The sequence below is a fragment of the Larus michahellis genome, chromosome W (assembly GCF_964199755.1).
Source record: "Larus michahellis chromosome W, bLarMic1.1, whole genome shotgun sequence".
NCBI classification, from domain to species: domain Eukaryota; kingdom Metazoa; phylum Chordata; class Aves; order Charadriiformes; family Laridae; genus Larus; species Larus michahellis.
Window position 1 is genome coordinate 21707121 of NC_133929.1, and position 21734 is coordinate 21728854.

Below are 21734 nucleotides of genomic sequence, written 5' to 3' on the forward strand. Positions count from 1 at the left end.
ATCCTGCCTGGTCCCACAATTTATATGTCTGTTCACAAGATGACCTGTGTGGTCCTAAGAGTTGCCATATTCTGATTCTGTTTCTTAAAAGAAAAACATAAAACATGGTATATTTCAGGTAATCATTACTTATTGCCAGCGGCAGTGCAAGCCCAGACAATCCTTCATTCTTCCACCAGATCTCAGAGAGTGAGGATCATCTTACTCTTCCTGAGGACTAGCCTCAAACTAGCACTTGGCCATTCTCACTAGCGATTCTGTAGGCTGGGTGGAACCAGGTCTGTCTGAACTAAATTTTGCTTATCTCGGACTCATTTTGCACATGTCTGTTGTTATATCTGACCTAGAAACACAAGTGGGTTTGAAATAAAAAATAAATGCTGAAACAAGCATTTTATAGCTGTCTATCTCTCCTAAACTCTGCTTGAGTTCTTTTTCAGTTTTGGATGCTTAGTTGGAGAGGAGTGTGCACAGAGGAGCTAAGGACTATGTTCCATACACTACCGAATCCCACTACAGGCAGCTAAAACAGTATTCTGGCTTTATATGTCTTATTCCAGCTACATATGGCACACGGATGAGTTACACCTCCTTCAGTCTTGATCTTTGACAACTTAAGAGCTTGTTTTATACCTCATTCTATACATAAAATTAGAATAGTATTAGTATTTAGACACTTTTTAAATTACATGGAGGTACATGAAAAGGTGAAAAATAAAGACAAATACAACAATGTTGATTTTGCAGATTTCTCAGAAGAAAAAAATTGTAATGATGATTTTTTTTTTCAAGCTTTAAGATGCACTTAATTCAGGTAAAATGCAATGGCCTTCAGTCCCTGTGGTTGGTGGGAATGAACTCCACAGTGTAAAGATTTCGGCAAGTAGCACTGCATCTTGAATCAAATGGCTTGTCTCATTGCTGGTTGGTGATTGTGGACATTATGTGCCACTGCCTTTTCTTTATAACTGAGATTAGTGTTTTACAACACTGCCAAGTTCTACAGTTCAGAACTGACATATAGACAGAGGCATCTGAGCCATCACTGACATTTGGCATTCCTTGCCTCATTTCTGGCAGAGCTGCCTCTCTGGCAGTGACATTCCTGGCCCAAATCTCTCTCAATGAAATCACTGGCAAATTTCCCAACACCTTGAATAAGAACAGAATTGGGTCCCATAACCAGAAGATGCACGTGCATCTCTCATCATACTGTAAGCAGCAAATGGTCATGATTGCTATCTATCTAGCAATCCAAACTGAGGGGCTGGTGACATCTGAGAGTGAGTTGATTATATTAACACTCAAAGGCAGAGACAGAACTTATTTACAACACCAGAAAAGATAATGCCTTGCCTAAAGGAAATCATACAAGGCAAAATCTATTCTACCTACCTTAAAATATTCCTTCTCTGATTCAAGTCATCTACTTACCAAAGAAAAAAAAAGGCAACTTGAAATCATCCCTTCTTGCTGATCAAAAGACAAAAACATGACGTAAGCGATTACTAAAAGTATAAAAAATTTTTTTGTTTAGACTATTTTTTATTAAAATCCACCTGTGTGATTCATTTCCCTGAACATTCTTTGAAAAGAAAACAGCCCAAAAAGAAAACAGCCCAAAAAGAAAACAGCCCAAAAAGAAAACCTGTTTTCTTTATTTCATTCTGGATGAGTCAATGTAATTCAGCATTTATAAAACTGTAGTGCAGGAAACTTTTCACAAAATCTTAGAGCAGTAAGAGGCAAAACAAAAACATTGTTTTAGAAGCAGCAGGTACCATTTCTAATCTAGGACCTGTACTGAAGGTCAAAACTTTGCAATAGAACAATTAATAAAGGAACCCATTAAGGTCTGATTGTTGCTGCTAAAAAGGAAGGTTGAATTTCAGTACTTTGAAGTAACTGAGAATGATTCAGGCCTCATTACAGAGATATAATCTACATTCATACATTTATGTTAGTGATTCAAATCTATTGGGACAGATTGAATTCCATTTAATAGTGCATCTTTCCTGTGGTACTTTTCTCAGGCTAACCTAAGAGGTGACCTGACAATACAAAGTAGTGGGGTATTTAGGGACTCAACTGTGCTATAAAATAAAGGCTATACAGAAAGTAGAAAAAAGAATAAGATATAATCTAAAAAGCTATGTCAGCTTTTCATTTGGACTGTTTTGTAAATGCCCTCCCTGTCATCACACGGGACTGAAAAGGACTCTACGCGTTGTAGTAGCTTTAAGTACTGCACTGAATATTGCACCTGCCAGAAGCAGATTTAATATGAAATTCTGGATATGTGGGTTTTGTTCTTAACCACAAGATCTTACAACCAACATACAGCCAATCACAAATTAGAAATAGGTCTAAGCAGAACTCTTCTTGAGAAGAGTAAATTCAAGATGGTACCTATTTTTTTAAAGGATTAAGGGTTAAATATATCTGTTTGACCCCCACACTGCTATTTTCTCCTGCCACCAGAGATCCTAAAATGCCAATTCATTGTATTTTCCAGCATTTGACAGGAAAAAAGCAAAAAAATGAAAGGTTTCTTCAAATGCATAGTTTTAAGACATTATGGTAATTATTTATGATTTAAGCTGTTGGGATCAAAAGAACTTCAATTTTAGAAATAACGTGTTGTACCTTTCCTGACCTAGACAGCAAGCAAACACTGGCATCAGCTTTGTAGATGTACATGTAAACAGTCAGGCATTCATCGAAGAGCAGACTTTTGCTTTTCATTTTGGTTTTTTTTTTAATTATTATTATTAGTTGCCACAAAAGGAAAGCCTAAATCAGATTCACCAAAAATTTTCTGAAATGCTTTGCACTCAGTGTAAATACATGCAGAATAAATACTCTGAAGCACCATAAACAATATCATAAAACATATTGATTCTAACATTAAATGGTTTCGTATTTAAGGCTGTTTAAATGTCACCCACCAGAAGCTGAACACATACATTTAGGAGATAATGCTCTCCAGAATAAACACCATAGTTGGAGAAAATAATTTCTAATTTCTGTTGTGAAGTTATTTATATTTATATTTTATATTCTAAATATATTTAACACCCTAATCTAATGAATCAGTCTAATTTTAGAACTATTTGTTCTTTTCTGCATTTTCTGTTGTTTAAATTAAGATTGACTCCAAATGCCAAATGTAATTGCATAGGCTGTTTTCCATTGCATTCCACTGATTTGTGTTATTAAACTGCCTCTACTTCAAAAAAGTTCTGGTTTTATGTATTAATTCACTGTGTTTCTGTACCGCTTCACTTCTCTGCTACTCCATTCTCTTAGTGAATGTTCCACCTACTTGCATTTCAAAAGTTATTTTACAATACTAGATACTGAACCAAAATTTAATGTCTTGCATGCTGCCCTTATCCTGTCGGTCCCCGATCCCTTATTCTGGTGTTAAAAAATAGTAAGTACATCATATGGAAGATGCCTGTTAATTACTGGGAAAGTTGATAGTTCAGTGATAGGCTAGAAATATGAATCTGTCATAACATTCAGTATGTGAAATGACAAATCCATTAGGAGAGATGGAATCAAAGGAAAAATCCCTCCAGGAAAATACCACCTTGAAAAATCGCTTTAAAATAGCCTTAAAATGGAAAATTTGTTTCTTTCTGGCAAAGGAAACTGCATTAGTTAAAAAAAAAACAACACAGCAAAACATTCAGACAGATTTTATGGGGAAACCTTTGCAATCCCAATAAAGCCCCTTTGCTTTGAAGTCAGACGTGTGATTCAGTAAATGACTCATGTTAGCAATTAGAAAATGGTCATTTAGGGCCCTGATTTCTTTTGAGACAAGGAGGGTGAGGAGACACAATAAATCTTGAGAGGCTTAAAAGGAAGAGCAGGCTAAAGTATGAACTTTTTATTTCAGCAACGGAAGCAAGAAAACAGTGATTCATTAAAGGAGGGAGAAAGACCTCCATGGAAGTTAGTAAAGAAGGGAAATGAGCTAATTACCTCTCTTCCCTTTTCTGACCAGCATATAATCTGCTTTTCCAGGGTCTGCCTGTAGTATATACTTCTTTCCAACCTCTCCACCCAACCACTCCTCCAGCGAGGGGGGAGGAGGGGGAGATCTAGCAGGCAACAAGCTTCAGGTTGCTTTCTCAAGCATTTCACTGCCGAAAAAATCCTCTGCTAGAAAACAAGTTTCTCTTGCGGGGACGGTTGGTGAACAGGGGGAGAGAAACCTCCTCAGAGGGGATTGGTTCAGCCTGGAAAAAAGGGAAAGTAGGAAAGCATGAGTCTCCAAGCCATGCTGGTAGTCGGCGCTCTGAAGAGAAGAACGCTTTAGGAGCAATTAACAGCAAGCTGGCGGCGGCGGCAAGCAACTCCTAAGACTCCCTCTGCAGCAGCAGGCACCACTTGCTCTAACTGTAAAAGGATTTCAAATGTCCCACCCCTGCTTGACCCCCTGCAAATAAGGGTTGATCACCAGAGCTACATCCCACCTCTGACTTGTAATCGCTGATATTTAGGCTACAGCTTCCAACTTGTTTATAACCAAAGGGGGAGAGACAAGTTGAGATTTCTATTTCTCTTAATATTTTTTTTAATACTGTTCTGGAGAATTCAAAGCAAAACAAAGAAACTGTCTCCTCTAGGGTCGTCAGTGAGAAAGGACAAGTTGTGCAACTGGTTTGGGATTTGCAAAAAGGCGAGGGGGTGGGAATCAGAAGAAGGTGCAAAACCACAAAGTGTGGGTGCGTGTCGGTAAAGGGGTGTGTGTTTGAAAAATCCCTTCCAGCACCCTTTTCTGCTGGTTATTATTTATTTTTGTTGTTGTTGTTCACTTTGCTGTCATCTGTTTTTCAGACCTTTCTGTATCTAAGATGGTGAAGAAAGGAGCGAGGAAGAGAACAAAATAACTACTGGGAAATCTCAAACCAGGTTGGGGAGTGTGTGTGTATGTTGGGGGGGTGGGGAAGGGAAAAAGGAAAGAGGATTAAACACAACAACCCCCCCTCCCCAAAAAAACCCAACAGCTCTTTTTTCTGAGGGAGGACTCAAAGGATTAAAAGGCAGCAACTTCTGAGGTGATTTGTCCCCTGAGTTATGGATGTTGGTACACTTACTTCAGGCCAGATCAGAGCTCAGAGGGATCTAACCAGAAGCAGCAACCACCGGCTCTCCACTTGCCTTTTACCGGGTTTTACCCTTCCAGTATGTTCCATTTGATAAGACATTTTCCAGCGCCCAGAGTTTCAGTACAATGTGCAAATGGATACTGACAAATGGTGTCTCAGCCTTTTCCCACCTGCCTTGTTACTGCTTGCTGCTTCTCTTCTTGGTGTCTTCTGTGCCTGTCACCTGCCATGACCTCAGCCAGGACATGATGGCCCCAGAGGCCAACAACTCTTCTTCTTCATCCTCCTCCTTTCCCTCGTCCTTCTCCTCTCCTTCTAGTGCGGGGAGACACGTGCGGAGCTACAATCACCTCCAAGGAGACGTGCGCAAGAGGAAGCTCTACTCTTACAACGAGTACTTTCTCAAGATCGAGAAGAACGGCAAAGTCAGCGGCACCAAGAAGGAGAACTGCCCCTTTAGTAAGTACGCTGCCGGGCAGCGGTTGCTGCCCCCCACCCCGAGCGCCCCGGTCACGGTGGCGCGGCAGCCCCGGGCCCGGACCGCCCGAGTACCCTCCCTGGGGAGGGAAGGGGAAGGTGACGCCTCGGCGGGGAGGGGGCGCGGGGCAGAAATGAGATGGGGTGGGGTCGGCTCGTCCGGGACGCCGCTCCCTGAGAGCCCGTATCTGCAAATCTCTCCGGTTACATTTGTTTTGCAAATGGCTTCGCCGAGCAGTTTGTTTCTTTGCCTGGCAGAAGAGCAAATTAGAAAGATTTGTAAGGATGTGGCGGGGAGGAAGGGGGTGGGGCAAGAAGGCCAACAGCATCCTAGCCTGTATCAGGAATAGTGTGGTGAGCCGGACTAGGGAAGTGATCATCCCCCTGTACTCGGCACTGGTGAGGCCCCACCTCGAGTACTGCATTCAGTTTTGGGCCCCTCGCTACAAGAGGGACATTGAGGTGTTGGAGCGTGTCCAGAGAAGGGCTACAAAGCTGGTGAGGGGCCTGGAGGACAAACCTTATGAAGAACGACTGAGGGAGCTGGGGTTGTTTAGCCTGGAGAAGAGGAGGCTGAGGGGAGACCTTATCACCCTCTACAACTACCTGAAAGGAGGTTGTAGAGAGATGGGGGCTGACCTCTTCTCCCTGGTGACAAGCGATAGGACGAGAGGAAACGGGTTCAAGTTATGTCAGGGGAGGTTTAGATTAGATATTAGGAGACATTTTTTCACTGAAAGGGTTATTAAACATTGGAATAGGCTGCCCAGGGAGGTGGTGGATTCACCATCCCTGGAGGTGTTTAAAAAAAGGGTAGATGGGGCACTGAGGGACATGGTTTAGAAGTGGCTTTTGTCAGGGTAGGCTAAAGGTTGGACTCGATGATCTTAAAGGTCCCTTCCAACCTCAACAATTCTATGATTCTATTCTATGATTCTATGGGGGGTGGCATTGTCTCCGGAATCTGAAAATCATTATCCCCTGTCATTAAAGTGCCTTGACAAGAACGCTATAGTGAAACAATGCATCCATTTCTCCCACACACACTCTTCCCCCCGAGCCGCACAAGAGCTGTATGCTCCGCACTCCCTCCTCCCCGAGCCCGGAAAACGGGGTTTTCCTTCGGGCTGGGATTTTGCCTGGGTTTGCTCTAGGAGCCAGTGCGCGGCCGCCGGTGGTAAGGCGATGCTCGTGCCTGCCGCGTCCCTGGCATGCGCGCTGCGCCCTGGCGCTCCCGAACTACTTATTACTCACTCCGTTGTAAACATCTGGGGCTGGATTCGCACAGACCTCACACACATTTCATTGTCTCTCGGGTTGTTTTTTTTTGTTGTTTTGTGTTTTTTTTTTTATTATTTCAAATTAAAAGTCATATGGCCGTTTCCATGGCTGCAGTTTCAAGCTTTCCTGTAGGCTTTTAGTAATAGCATGCTTCTAGTAATGTATTTTTGGCTGTCAGTGCTAGAAATGTACTTTTTTTTTTTTAAAGTTTTCCTGCCTGTGCAATCTCAAATTGAAGTAACTGTAGTAAATCACAATATATTGCACTGTAATTTAAGTGACTGCATCCCACTATAGGAGCATGTTGAAAAAGCTCTGTTATGCAAGTGTTGGAGGAAACTCTCTAACTTGCTGCGCTGGTGGAGAGCTGCATTTTGGTTCTTGGACTGTCTTACATAAATCTAGATAAACCTGGGGATAAATCTTCTGTTAAATTAAAACAACTTAAAGTAACTTAAGTAGATCCCTTGTTAGCTAATGCGTAAAGTATGGAGTACTTGAGCAGGTTGCCATGCTGTAAGATAGACATTGCTGTTAATCCCACTGTATTTTTATTAAATACCCATAATATAGGCTTGCAAACAGGGAGGAGAGGGCTGCTGTATCGTATTGTCGCTACTTCACTTGCTCCACCTTGCAACTTCATACTTTATCATGCAGTTAATATTTGTAAAAGCTTCAGATGTCAAAGCAACTTGTAATAAATAGCCAGATCCCTTAAACAGAAATGGCACTTATTTTATTATAGGGACAAAGCCAATAAAGCAAAAGCACAGCGCTGGGTGCATGACTCAAGTCAGAGGCACACCAGCTAACACTTCAACCGTGTCTTATATACATTCAATATTGCATACGTATTCACTGTTTTAGGCAGAGTAATTGTTTATGATGATTGATTATCATTAGTCCTTTTTCTCTTCTATTTGTGTGTTTCCTTCTGACAATTGTTTCTGAGGATCGATGATCTTCAGTTCCCTTTTCCCATGCATGTGTTTCCTTCTGGTAGGATCAGCTCCCTTTTCCCATGCATCTGTTTCCTTCTGGTAGGATCGATTATCATCAACTCCCTTCTCCTATGCATCCGTTTCCTTCTGTTAATCACTTGTGGGGTCTTTTGGAGTTGTTCTCTTTTGTTTCTCTCGGATGTTTTTCTTCATAGCTGCTGTTAGTTGTTATCTTTGAGGTTTCTCTGTTTCCTAATTTACTAAAGGTTAGTTATCCTTATAAGTCAAAGATTTATAGCCTTGTTATTATGGCGAAAGCCAACAATACCTTCACTATTTTTCACAAACTGAATCCTACTACCTCTCTTTATATATTTCATAGAAAGCCAAATTCTTGAAAAGAAGAGCTATATGATGAAGGCTTCACTTTGATGAATTTGTGTGGAACTAGGTCCTAGCACTGTATTTCTTAGATTACTTTTATTTGTGGAGGAGGACAGCATCATTCCCCTAAAATGGGATTCTTAAAGCTTTGTGTGCATCTCTGAACACCAAGCCATTCTATACAGAGTATCACTGCCAAAAAGGCTTTAAGGGGCCCAATAGTGTACTCAGAGAAATAACTACTCATCTGAGCAGTCCCACTTAACCAGCAGAACTGTTCAGTGAGTAAAGTTGCAAACATGCATGAGCTTCTGCAAGATCTTGCCAAGAAGAGGTAGAATACACTGAAATGCACATATACATCTTTCTACTCTTTCAGTCTACATGCAAGAACAACCCCCTGTAACTATAGGGTGTTATTTTTATTTTTTTTTTTTAAATTTCCCTAGTTTTCCAGGCAGTGCATCAGAAAGAGAATTTGCATTCTTGGTGATGTGATGGTTATTGTCACATCTGCAGAGTATCTACTGAGAGAGAGAGAAAAATGTAATTTTTTTTTCATATAAATGCAAACCAATGCCCTTATTATACGTAGCTGTATCCTGTCCCTCAGGTTTATGTCCATGAAGAAAAGACTCACGTTGTCTTAAAACTTGCAACTTGCTAACCACACATCACGAAGTCAGATGTAGTGTACAACTTCTTTAAATACAAAACAATTAGGATCTTGTAGCAGAAGACAGGTCAAACAGTTGTATGTTCTCCTTTAATAGTCATTATAATTTGCACTGGGAAATTGTATTTTCTGTAAAAGCACATAGGCTGAGACCATTTAAGTAAATATTTACTGTGCTTTAATTTCAAGGGTGTCTGTGTAGCAAAATGTTGCAAGTGATTCACAAAATCTGCGCTTTTCATAACCTCACATGTAGCTGTGCAATCAGAATGCCACTATAATTCCCAGCTGGACTGATTCCATGCAAATATGTGGTATCATTAAGGTAGTCTAAAATATGCAATTACATGCAAATAAATTTCTGCCATACATAAAGGGTTAGCCAGCCAGCCCACTAAACTGTAGCCTGTTTAACATTAAAGGCTATTTAATCTCTAAATTTCTCTTTCAAAACCATACTTTCCTAAACAAATAATAGTGACTATTGACACACAAGACTTTGAAATATTCTAATTTGGGGGCTAATTTTCTTTTTCTCATATGCTAATGTTTAAAATTCACTTATGCTGCAGTGGCGCCTTATCCGTAGTGCTGTAAGATCATGATATGTTGTGTAATTAGACAATAGCTTTCATGGCTGGCTGCCAATTAAACCCTGTCAAGTAAGAACAACAATTGGAGAAAGTCAGAATAAACATTCAGAAAACAATTTAGTCCATGGTCTTCAAAATGGCTCAAGTAGCATTCATAGATTTGCTCTATAAATATTGCATTGAATGTACTAAATGAGTTTACTTTGGCAGATGTTTTCCAACTTGATCACTTGGAACTATTCCATCAGCCTTTCTCTACCTATAGGGTAATGGGAACAAAGGTGTCTTCTGACTGCTCTGTCAGGAGGCTGGGGGAACTTGCAGCATTTGGCATAGATGGAGGATGTCTGTCACTAGATAGAAGTAGGACACTTTTTAGGTCTTGTTTTATTGCTCCTTACATCTGGAGTTTTCTCCTCAAAATGAGACTAGCTCATCCCTCAGTACCAGAGCTGTGAAGTCCCTTGCTCCTGTTCTTGATAGGGCCATTTGCATTCATGAATAAGGACAGCTGTACTGCTTTCTGGTGACTTAGGTATTTGTGGGGGGAAAACAAAACCAAAAAACCTCCAAAGAGTAATTACAAAAGCTTTTGCTCCAACTTGGGATCTGGGCTGACCAAGAGGAGCTTAAACCGTATGTAAAAATGGAGAGAAAACTGCACATGTGCAGATTCTGACTTTACTTGCACCCAGAAAGCTTTCTTGAAGCTAGTGAAACTCTTTGGGTTTAATGAACAGCATGCATTGGGCTACATGATATATGATAAACTGGTTCAGGAAAACTTGAACATGTTTTTTTCAATTTTTAATTGACTTTTAAGGCAATTGTTAAGTGTTATGAAGAACACACTTCAAATTTACAGGACAGATCTTAGTAGCTGAAAAACAGTAACACAATATGCGATGCTTAATTAGCAGCAGCTAACCTGCAGTCTGTAGGGGAAGTTCTGTCTGAGCAAGGATTGCAGGGTCAGGCCATTATTTAGGTATGCATTTAGGGAGTGGAGTCTGTGTCATTGAGTCTGGATATTAGTGGGAAGAATTGTTGGAGTGATTCGTGCGGGCTTTGGACTAAGCAGTGCTGTGCAAAACCTACAGTAGATGGCGGCACAGCCACCGTCTGGTGTCACCTGCTCGAAGTAGGTGGACAAGAAGGGGATGGATCCTCAGCTGCGTGAGCTAATTTAGCTGAAGCAAAGCTAAAAGGGCTTACACCAGCTTAGAAGCTATTAATTTGCCTTCTGAGCATCCACAGTGGATTAATCCAAACAGTGCAAAGGCACTGCAGTTGCAGAATAAGAGTGTTTACTGGAGGAGCTAGCATGAAGTAATTAGCTACTTCTCACAGACTAACCTATTCCAGGCTTTTCCCTGAGTATGCGATTACCTTTTATGCATAACTTCAGGATCTGCTGAAGTCTCTGATAGTCTTTGGATTTGCTTTAGTTAATATGGGATCAGATTAGCAACATAGTGACTAATAGCAAGAAAGTTTTGAGCCTCATTCTGTAGCCCAAAAGATTGTAAACCACCACTCTAATTGCTAGAAATGCTGAACATTACTACTGTTTTAAGCATGTGCTTATGTGTGACATATAAATACAGATTTATACTATATATTGGGTTATATACATAACAATAGCATTAAAAGTATGCTCAGTTTGATACTCAGTTTTTTGATTATACCTCAGGTGTAATAAAATCATAAAGCTCGATAGGTACGCTAACCTCAGATGTACAGCTCAAACCAGATTAGAATACTTGGTAAAATATATTTTTCACTACTGAACATTTTTAAGCTAGCTCTTTGGGGTTATCAGCTCTTCAGAAGCTGGTGTTTGTAAATTAATTAGACCTTTTCTCCATTTTTCTAAAGACTGATTAGTGGGTGTATGTGTTTTGTTGTTCTACTCTCCATAGAGATCTGGTTTAATTTTTTTACTGATTAAAAGAGACTTAAAGTAGGAAATAATACTGTCTTAGTGAAGTAATTTGATCTTAGGTTCTATAATATGAAATTTATATGTTCTTATGGAGATAATTTCTCACTTTAAGTCATTTTTTTTTCCCCCTGCAGAACTCAGTTACATACTTTATAATCAGCAGTATACAACCTTAGGTACTTAGGATTTATGAACATGGAAAGAATCATACTATTTAATGTCTACATGACACTCCCCTATTACCCTTAATGCATTCCTGCTTTGTGGACCCTCCATGCTGATACTGTAGCCCTGTCATAAAACTATTCAAAATATACAGTTGTAAGAAGTCTTTTTGTCTTCATAAATCTAACTTATAGCCACTTGCAAAAAAGAAAGAGTTAGGGGCAATTGGAAGTTTGTTCTTAAAACCTCAGAAGGATGAGACCAAGGGGGGCATATAGGCTTATAGATGCTGTGCTGCTTTTTTAATGGGAAGGTTCTCAGGTAGTGGCTTAGTCAAAGTTTCCCTTGAAGATGGCATTAACTGAGTGAACACTATAGAATGTCATAGGATAAAACCCTGTTTTGAAATAAGGCTTTTTAAGATGACTTTCAGATGTCTTTGAGCTGTGTGATGCATTTTCACTTCAAATGTGAGTCAGATTAGATCCTACAGTAGGGGAGTTTTCTTCCACAGAGCCTTTTATTTTGGAAAAAGAAAAACCCTCCTATGAGCAAATCTTGTTAATCTATGTGTCTTAAGTTAAAAATATTAGGTACCTGTATGAACATAGGACAACCTCTCCTCTCATGGAGGATTCCTGACTTTTCCTCTGAGCAAGTAATATAATCACAGAAGAAAGGTTCTAAATAGGGAAAAACCTTCATAAACAATAATGTATTTTTAATCTTAAGCTTAATATTTGGGATAATAGAAATAGTGTCAGCAAAGCAGAGAAATAATTCAGTCAACTTGGGATTTGTTATAATACTCCTTTCATGGGCTGATTGTTTGTTCTCTCAGTTTCCTGAAGAGCTTTCTGAATCAAGCACTTACAGTCCCTTCTTCCCCAAAATAGCCCTGAGTTGAAACTTCAGTTTGCACATTTTGAACACTTGGTACCATTGCATGCAGTCACCATAAGACACTCAACTACCTTATCCTAGTAATCTGAGGTTTACCATCTAATTACCTCTGACATCTTGAGCAGCATAAGTAGTTTGAATATTTATCAGCATTACCAACCAACATCAGTGTCACAGTTTGGGCCAGATTAGCCCATGACAAGACAACAGATGCTCTCCCCTACCTCTCACTCCAAGGAGAGGAAGAAGAGAGATAGAGTTATAAGTTTAGAAAAAATCTAAACTAATAAAATATTAACAATCAAATAAAGAAAATAATAAAATAAATACAATACACACAAATACATATAAAACCATTTCAAGCTCCCAAGGAGATATCACTTGCAGCCACTGGGAAAGTTCCAGGCTTAACTCAATGACAAATGGTAACTGGAATACACTTACCAGGATCAAAGAGCTGACAGAAGCACACACCACTAAAAAAAAAACAACCAACCTGACCCCTTTGATCCCTCAGCTTTTATACTGAGCATGGCACATGGGATGGAATACCTTATTGGTCAGTTTGGGTCACCTGACCTGTCCACTCCTCCCCACAGGTGTGACCCCTCCACAGGGTAAGCAACCAAGTCAGCTGACCCTGGTTGCCACAGCAACAAGTAAGAGCAAGAGCCTCTCTCACTGAACAGAAAGTTGGCTCTGTTCTACCTCAAACCAGGACAATCAGCTTGATAAGACTGCATGAAGTAAGCTTTGCTTGCTTTAGGCTATGAAAACCAAATTATCAGATCAGAAATGGGGTTGTCAATATGAGCATATGTATGTTTCTTGGTCGGTAGGTATACTAGTACTGCTAGTTTAACTGTGTGTACTTCTCAAACAATTTTTCCTTCTTTTGCTTCAACAACTTATTTTGATGCATTATTTTAATATCTTGTAGCCTTTCATCGTTCAGATACTTCAACTGCAAAAAAGTAGTCAATTGTACTTGCAACCATTAGTTCTGTTAACTGGAAAGATCTTTTCCTAGCAGTATTAATTGCTTTTGTTGCTAGCGCCAGTTTGTTGAAAAAACGTCTCTGTTATAACATGGTAAAAAGGAGACAGGAAATGCTGTTATATGAAGTTTTGAAAAGTCAGCCTGGGAAAGCTCTCTGTCATTATGAATAAAATGAAAATATTCAAGGGGAGAAGTGAGGAGGAAGTGGTTTACACTTTCATCATTGAATGGATATTAAAATTGAATTCATTAGCCAAGTGGATTAATAAAACTGATTATGCTACTTTGTGAGTACAGTGCAACAAATGGAAGTTGTAGGGGAAAGAAATAGTTACAAGTGAGCCAGGTCATATGCTAAATAATGGCTTTAAAGACACTCTTTGCTTTTAAATTAGGTCACTCATGTTCTTTCTTTGAACATTCAGTTTTAATTGCAACAGTAAATCAAAGAATACATTCAAAGGAAGTTCCCATGTAAAGTGGACAACCGGACAGTGCCTTTTTACTGCTACTAACACGTGCATCCGATTACTGGGTTGATATACTCACAGTGTCAGCTGTAAAGCATTCCCCTATTTTATAGTTAGCCTAAAGAATTATTAGCCTGTCCCCTTTCACATTTACTTCTAATCTGTCAGTAGTGTATATCTTCTATAGTTAAAGAGGAATTTTCACACACATCGAAGCTGACTTTCAAAAGAAAAAAAAAAAAAGGAAATGTTGAAACTACACCAAAAAGTTTCATTCCTTTTCCCCCTCCCCCCTTTCACAATTTCTAATGTGAAAAGGCTACAGATTCTAGAAACACAAATATTCATGAATTTTATATAAAAACAAAGATCAGATCTTTCATAAACCTTGATTTAGTAAAGCAATATGATGCCTACTCCTTTCATGGTGGAAAACATATGTGAAGGACGATAAACTTAGTTGGTTTTTGCAGCACCTGATGACTCCTCCTACATGGAGAGCAGAGGTGAAAATGGGGGGCCTGAGGAGGAGTCTAGTTGCTCTTCCTTCTTCTGCCACTGATATTAGAGGTTCAAAATATTGCCTAGAAATAAAGGAAATATAAGTTTTCTTTCAGGTTTCTGGTACACATCTGTGCAGCTATAGTCAGTGCATGTGTGGGACTTGGGGAGGGAATGCTGAAGCATTCAGGATGTTGTTTAATTTGAATTAAGGCATGGTGCTAAGTGGAAGTTGGGTGTAAATCAATGATATCGTGCCCGCATTAGAGGAAGGAGATGGGAAGTGTGACAAGTGCCAGAGCAACACTAGAAAGGATGATAAGAAAGAAATAGGGTCATGAATAGGAGAGAAGTGGAGAGGGGCAGTAATGAACTGCTGGTGATATCGAATTGTCCTGTCTCATCTCACTGCATCATCAGTTTGCTCACAGCCTGAACTTATGAAGCCATTAAGGTGCCTGTTGAATTTGTCTAAAAGTCTGTAATTGGTGTTGGGATATAAACTCTTCCCACTCCCACCCTCAACTTGATTGTATCTTCTCTGACCCTATTCTAGAGATATTATTTGGTAGGTGCGCTGGCATTCTCTTCTTCAGATTATCCTCTTTAAGAGGATTAACAACCTGCTTTATTCCTAATGTCAAAGTCAGTATGGACTACTTGCAAGCAGAAAGGTGGGCAAACTTGCCTTTGGAAGTAATAAGCTAGTTACAAGCTCATGTATTCAGTAACTGTTACTACAGTGAGCAAGGGAATATATGCTCTAGAATAAGATACAGGATGACTATTTAATATGAATTGGATTTTATAAGACTGCAGTTTTAGTGCTGCCCTTTCATACATTTTTATGACATTTTAGGAGATGCTACAGCTCTTGATGTTCACTGAAACAGTCTTTTGACTTGAACAGAACAAAGTTTGTTCTCTGTTTAGTTCCCAGATACTTATTTTTATCGTATGGTAGTATAAACCGTGTTGATTTGGAAATATCTCTCCCATCCACATGAAGTATCTTAGTACATGTGGCACCTGTCCCTTGGAGTCAAGGAAGGTAACAAAAACCTTGCCCGAACTTTAACCTTAGCTGACTTCACTGTGTCCTTCTCCCCTGCCTCAGGGGAAGGAGAGCAGTGCACATGGCCTGTGTTTTGATGACAGGACACCTTTCCTTTGTCAAAACTCTAGTGCTAATAACTGCAATACAGAAATTGCATGCTCACTGAGGATCCGTAGCTGCAAAATTAAATGGTAACATGAAAAGAAGCAGTAGAAAGTCTAGAGCTAACAGCATGAGCTGAGCTGTGTCTGCTTTTTGCTAGTCTGCTTCGAGGTCTAGTCCTGGTTGCTCAGCTAACTCTTTAGATGCTGAAAAGATAACCTCCTCCCGTAAGAGATACATGTGTGGTTTTCGTGCTACCCTTACCAGGTATCTGGGTCAGCAATAGATAATTTGGCCAAAGGGCTGTGCTAAGGCACCACCATGTGTAAACTGGAGCAGAAAGTTAGTACGAGCTGAGTTTCACCAGATAGTACAACCAGACATCCAAACCATTGCAAGCTCTTTAAATTATCAGTTTTCCTGATTCTGACAGAAATAGCTTGGAAAGTGAGTCGCATGTAAGAAATGGAAGGAAAATGTGATTGTTTCAGCTTTTTTCTTACAGGTGAAGATAGTGCATGAAGGCACGTGTTGCGCAAGTATGTTGATTATTACAAACAGTAATAATGTTAGCTTTTATTCACAGACCAGCATCACCTCTGCTTCCAAAGACCCGTGAGCCCACACAAGCAATGACTCACTTCTTAGGGCAATGCATAGTTTAAACCACTTAAGCAGCCAAAACAAAATTTACTAAAGTTAGCAGTGGGAGGTGCAAATGATGCCCTTTCTGAGCCCCAAAAGTGGATTCAATTCAAGCAGTTTTGATGCTTCTTCTTGGGTTTTGCTGCTTCCCTTGGCTTTTGCTTTGTGGGCAGCCCTAGTCCTAGGCCAAGAAGGATGAAGGGAGATGCTGAGATCATGTAGACTGGCAATTCTATCCATCCTGGCAATGATGTTTCCTATTGCCAACATACTGTGGGAGATGCTGCAGGACAGGGGAAGGGGGACAATACTAAAAAAACCTCTCTGCTTCTAGTACTATATAGAGAAATGGACCATTTCTCTCACAGCTTCACGTGCCCAAGTAACCTGAGGAGTGGTAATTGGAACCCAATCTGTACATCCCATGGCATTTAGATTATGTAACAGCTCTATATTACTTAGTTATTCCTTGGTATTTCCTTTTCTCATATGGCATAAACCAGTCAAGAACAGTGACTGCCGATTGCTTCAAAGCTGATGATAATTGTGTATTAAGGAGCTACAAGACTGCCATTGCTAAAAACATTTTAAGACCACTGTATGGAAGACACAGAAAGATTACTATTAGTAGTAAATGCAGTGTGTAAAATACCTTGCTGTGTAGGGCTTTGGATGAGAAAATGCATTTCAGCAGGATGGTATACCTTACAGAACAACCTTTAAGGCTGCAACTAAATTGGTGGGAAAGAAAAGGTCCAATACCAGCATTCTTTGTTGGAGAGTTTGGGGATTTTTTGAACTTTAGAAAGGTTCTTAATGACCATGATGGATTTTTTTATCAAAACAAGACTGAAACACATAAGGGCTGGAATAATGACCTGGGACTGTAGGAAACTAAAAGCTCATGTCCTTCACCACAAGCTGTGAAGATATGGGCATAAAGGGAGCTGGGGGACTCTTCTGAGTTCTCCATACTCCTCCTGGTGATGGTCAAGCAACACAGAGGAGGAATTTACTTAAAGGGAAAAAGACTGAACAATTTGGCGTAAGGATAGTCTGTGGGAACTAAACTTTGAGTATAGGAAGTGCCATAAAGTGTTAGGTATTATGAAATATCAGATCCTATATATGTTTGTTATCTGTTGTACCCCAAAATTTATAAATGTATTTGACTCTAATCTCTCTCTGACTCTTTGCTGCTTATAAAATGAGGATAGTAATACTTCCTACGTGAACACAGGTGTTATGAAAGCAAATTATTTGTGAAACACACCAGTAACGCTGTGATGAATGCCAGAAAAAAAGCCCACCAGGAGAATAATAATTCTCTTTTTACAGAAAGGTTTGGATATAAGGAATAGCAAGGGTAGTTTTGTCCTCTTTATAGAATGGGAGAGTAAGATACTCCTTAAATATAGCAGAGGTAGTTTTTTCTAGTCAAAGGACAAATACCTTAAGATCCACATCCCCCCCCCCAAACGTATTCTATAGCTTCTCTTGCAAGCGCTCTGTCAAGGTTACTCAACAAATTTGTTGCATAGCATGATACAAAAGTTAATAGTAAAATAGCTCCTAAAGAAACAGCATGGGTGTAGGTGCAAATTGGATCTGTCCTTCTGTCAAGCTGAGCTCTAGATCTGGTTTTGCTGCTTGACCATTATAGTTGAGAGATGTCAAAACTGACTTTGCTTCAAAGGTCTGAACATTAGGATGTTTCAGCTCAAGGATTTATATAATTTCCATGATTAAACAGTTAAAATATAATTGCAACTTCACTCTTTTCTCTTTACTGTCAGGCTCAAAGAAATTTGAGCATGATCCCCGCCTAATATTTATAGTATTTGGCCTTATTATACATTTTTGTGACTGCCTTAATTTCCCTGAAATGCTATCTGTGTTGGAGTTAAGCTACTGGAATTATTTGTTTGGGTTTTATTTCTTTTCCTATCTTTTTTATTATTGATACTTCACTTTAGTGTCACGGACATTATTCTTTCAGTTTAATTTATTACAGTTACTTTTACATGTCACAACTTCTCATTGAAATGAAAGCCATCCCGGTTACAGTCTTTTCAACTTTAGTGAGAACACATATAATGAGGCTGACACTTGGTTCATGGTATTAATCTGGTCTCTTGGTCATTTCTATGTCTCCTACTGCAGTCTGCTCTGAAAAAGACATATCTGCAGCTGGGGAGTACATAAGATTAACTTCCGCCTCTCTGTGGCTTCTTGCCTCAGACCACACACCAAATAATTTCTCAAAGCATTATCCAGATTTGCTCAAAATTCACCATGCTTGGTTCATTCCTTCAGTTCTGCCACGCATGCATTTGTGGACTCTGCTTGCAGCTGATTCTGCTTATGAAACAGGAAACATTTTGCAAAGATGAGGATTTTGGAGACAAACACTATTGTAAAATATCTATAATAATTTTCCTGTGGAACTCTTCCCTCTTTGGTTTTGCTGATTTTGTAAATGTACACAGTATACCATAAAAGTCAGCAAGATGTAACCTTTTTGTTTTCAACTATACTCGGGGCATAACAAAGCCTGATCTAGCTTTTCAGTACAGACTTAATTATAGTAACTCCTGTGTCCAAAGTGAAATAAATAAAAAAAGCAAACTACAGTGTTTATATCCAGGAAGATCTTTAGTGCTGTCTGCACTATTAAATTCAATAATACTACAAAAAAATTACCGCTGTGCAGATGGAGGAAATGTTAGTCAACGCTCTTATCCAGGGACCTCCAAACCTTAATCACAGTTTAAAATCCTTAAAAAGGGAGCCACAGGTGTGAGTGGTACAAGTATTTGTGCTCACACACCAATGCAGATTCAGGAAATATCTGTAATGATGAGCAGGAAAACCAGTACATAAAAACATCTAACTACTTTCTATTACCTTGTTCTTAATACAAGAAGTTATAGCTGAGCTTACCAGACACTTCTCAATAAATCCATAATGGGGATGGGAACGTATTTTTGGTGTTTGAGTAAACTGCAGTCTGTCATTTTCTAATATTCGTATGTTGGCTTTTCAACTAAATATTTTGTAGTGTTAGTTTCAGAATCTTTCTCCCAGTGCATGAGACCTAATAATTTTCAGAAATATTTCATTGGAAAACCACCAGCCAGATCACGCTTTCTGCTTTTCACAGTAGTCAGTCATAAATATATATAACCTCTTCATTTATAGATGTGTTTTGTGTGCCAAGCTATGGAAGTTCTAAGTGCAAAACTCCTGTTACACACTTACAGATGTACTGATAATGCAAGAGTAGATTGCATGACGATGCAACTAATGTACCACATAAGATGAAGTTTCCAAAGAATCTGTAAGGGCCCTAACAACTAAAGAGCACACTTATATTTTCAGGTGTAATCCTTGTGTAGCTATTGCTGTAAGCACCTCTGAGAGCTCTCTCTATCAAGTGTATGATGTAAAACCTCTCACAATGTGAAACATCTTGAGAATAATTAGAAATCTGTATTGTTATTGCAGAATTTGGACACATTAGATTAATGCTTTTAGGAGGACCATAGTATATGCTTTACCCAGCAAAAGATGACAAACGTTAGAGACTTCTAAATATCTAATAATAATCTCAGAGTTTACTCAGTTAAAGAACTTATCTCATTCTCCTGTTCCAATAAATATGTTGCTAATGAAGTCTAGTTAACATGACCTTGTAGCAGAGTTTGTTGTTGTTACTTTTTTTTTTTGCATTCCTCATCCAAATGGTAGATTCGTATTATGATTTTGAAGGAGAGCTGATGTTCGTAAGTCATATGTCACAAGCCACTAAAAGGCTCAAAATCTTACGGCAGGCCCTTGGTGGCTTGTTAATCTCTCTTTTTTTCCCCCCCTTTTTTTTTAAAGGAAACAGACTAATTCGCTTAAATATAATGAGAGCCATGCCTGCCATAGCCTACTTTTTAAACAGTGTAACTCCATGTTTACTTTTGATAAGTAGTGTCAGAAAGTTTGTTGAGTTGCAGCAAAAAATGAAAGTAACAAGTAGTCAAAATTCTCACTTGTTAAAGAAAATCTAGAAATACTGTGCTACAGATCTTAGGTTTTCTGTTCAGTGTTAGACTTTTTCATCTCTACAGACATTAGCTAACCAAACCTTGAAATATGGCTGGGTTATTTTCCCCTCTTTCAGAGACAGGGACTAAGGCAGAGAGTTTAAAGACCTGGATTTTCTCTCTTTTATCGTTATTCAAGCTTATTCCACCATAAATCCCTGGACTGATGATTCTACTCTGTTCCTTATTTTGTGTTCACAACACAAAGGATGACATTCATGTTCTTAACAGAAATGGGAATCAAAGGGTAAAGTGTAATTCTGTTTATTTTGTATAGTAGAGTATGTCTCCAACATAGATGTATATGTATGATAGATTAAATGATGACTTTAACACTAGTTAAAGATACAGAAAGTAGAAGAAAAGTTAACAGAAGTGATTGAAAATAGACAATATGCAATTCTGTCAAAATACAGAGGTATTAGAATGTGTCTCCTCTTGGTAAGATGCCTTTCAGCCAGTGGAGTCGAGAAAATTAACAACATTTGAAAATTAATTGTTCTTAATAAGCAAAGCTAGGAGCTGCTGGTAACCCATAAGCTATCCTTTGGAAGAGTTTGGGAACTGAGTTTGTTTTATCATAAAAGATAAATGTTTTAAGTGCTGTTAATGTATTCATCACTGATACCAGCTGGAAAGAGTCTGTCCTTTAGGGAATGCACAGTCTGAAAGCTAGCAGATTTTGCATATAGATTCTAAATTCATAATTTTAATTGCTTGCTTCTCACATTGTTAAGCTTTTATGGAGGAGTTAGTGTTTAGGAGAGTTTTAACTGAAGAAAAGGTATTCACTCAGGAACAAAAGAAAATTGCCTACAGAAAAGCATGAGAAACAGGTCTGACATTTAAAAAAATGAAGAGACTATTGCAATCAGGGATTCAGGGATTCGAGTAGTTATTTGCAAAGACACTGAGAAATCTAAGACTGTGAATGCCTCACCAGAAGCAATGCCTCTACCAGTACCTCTGCTGGAGATTACTAAATCTCATCAGCTCATGTGAGCATTCCATGCAAAATCACCCAGGTTAGCTTTACTAGCTTAAATACAAGATTTCAGCCATCCTGGTTGATATTATCTAAAGCAAGCGTACACTGTAGTGTTTGGAGAGAAGCTAAGCTCCATCTGGGGCCAGTGACGAGTGAAAGGAGGCTTTTCTGCCAGTACAGGAAAGAACGTCTTCATTCCTACTGAAATCAGGGATATTTGAATATCTGGATTTCTCAGCAGTTGAGATCTAAAAGTTTCTAGGGACACTGAGATCAGACTTCATCAAGGTGTAGCCAGGAAGAATTTTACAGCAGAATTTTTCAGGCCTTTGAAATATCTGGTACTGCCATTGAGAGAGGTAGGACATGAAGTCACATAAAGACTG

At 39.1% G+C, this 21734-nt stretch overlaps 1 protein-coding gene across 1 annotated transcript in view; it reads left to right on the forward strand.

Moving 5' to 3' along the window:
- The first annotated feature begins 5024 nt into the window (after positions 1 to 5024).
- Positions 5025 to 21734, forward strand: part of FGF10 (fibroblast growth factor 10) — a 78688-nt gene continuing 61978 nt past the window's right edge. Inside the window, exon 1 of the mRNA XM_074568357.1 lies at positions 5025 to 5582. Coding sequence (XP_074424458.1) covers positions 5249 to 5582 — 334 coding nt within the window. The 5' untranslated portion in view covers positions 5025 to 5248. The remainder of the gene's footprint in view (positions 5583 to 21734) is intronic.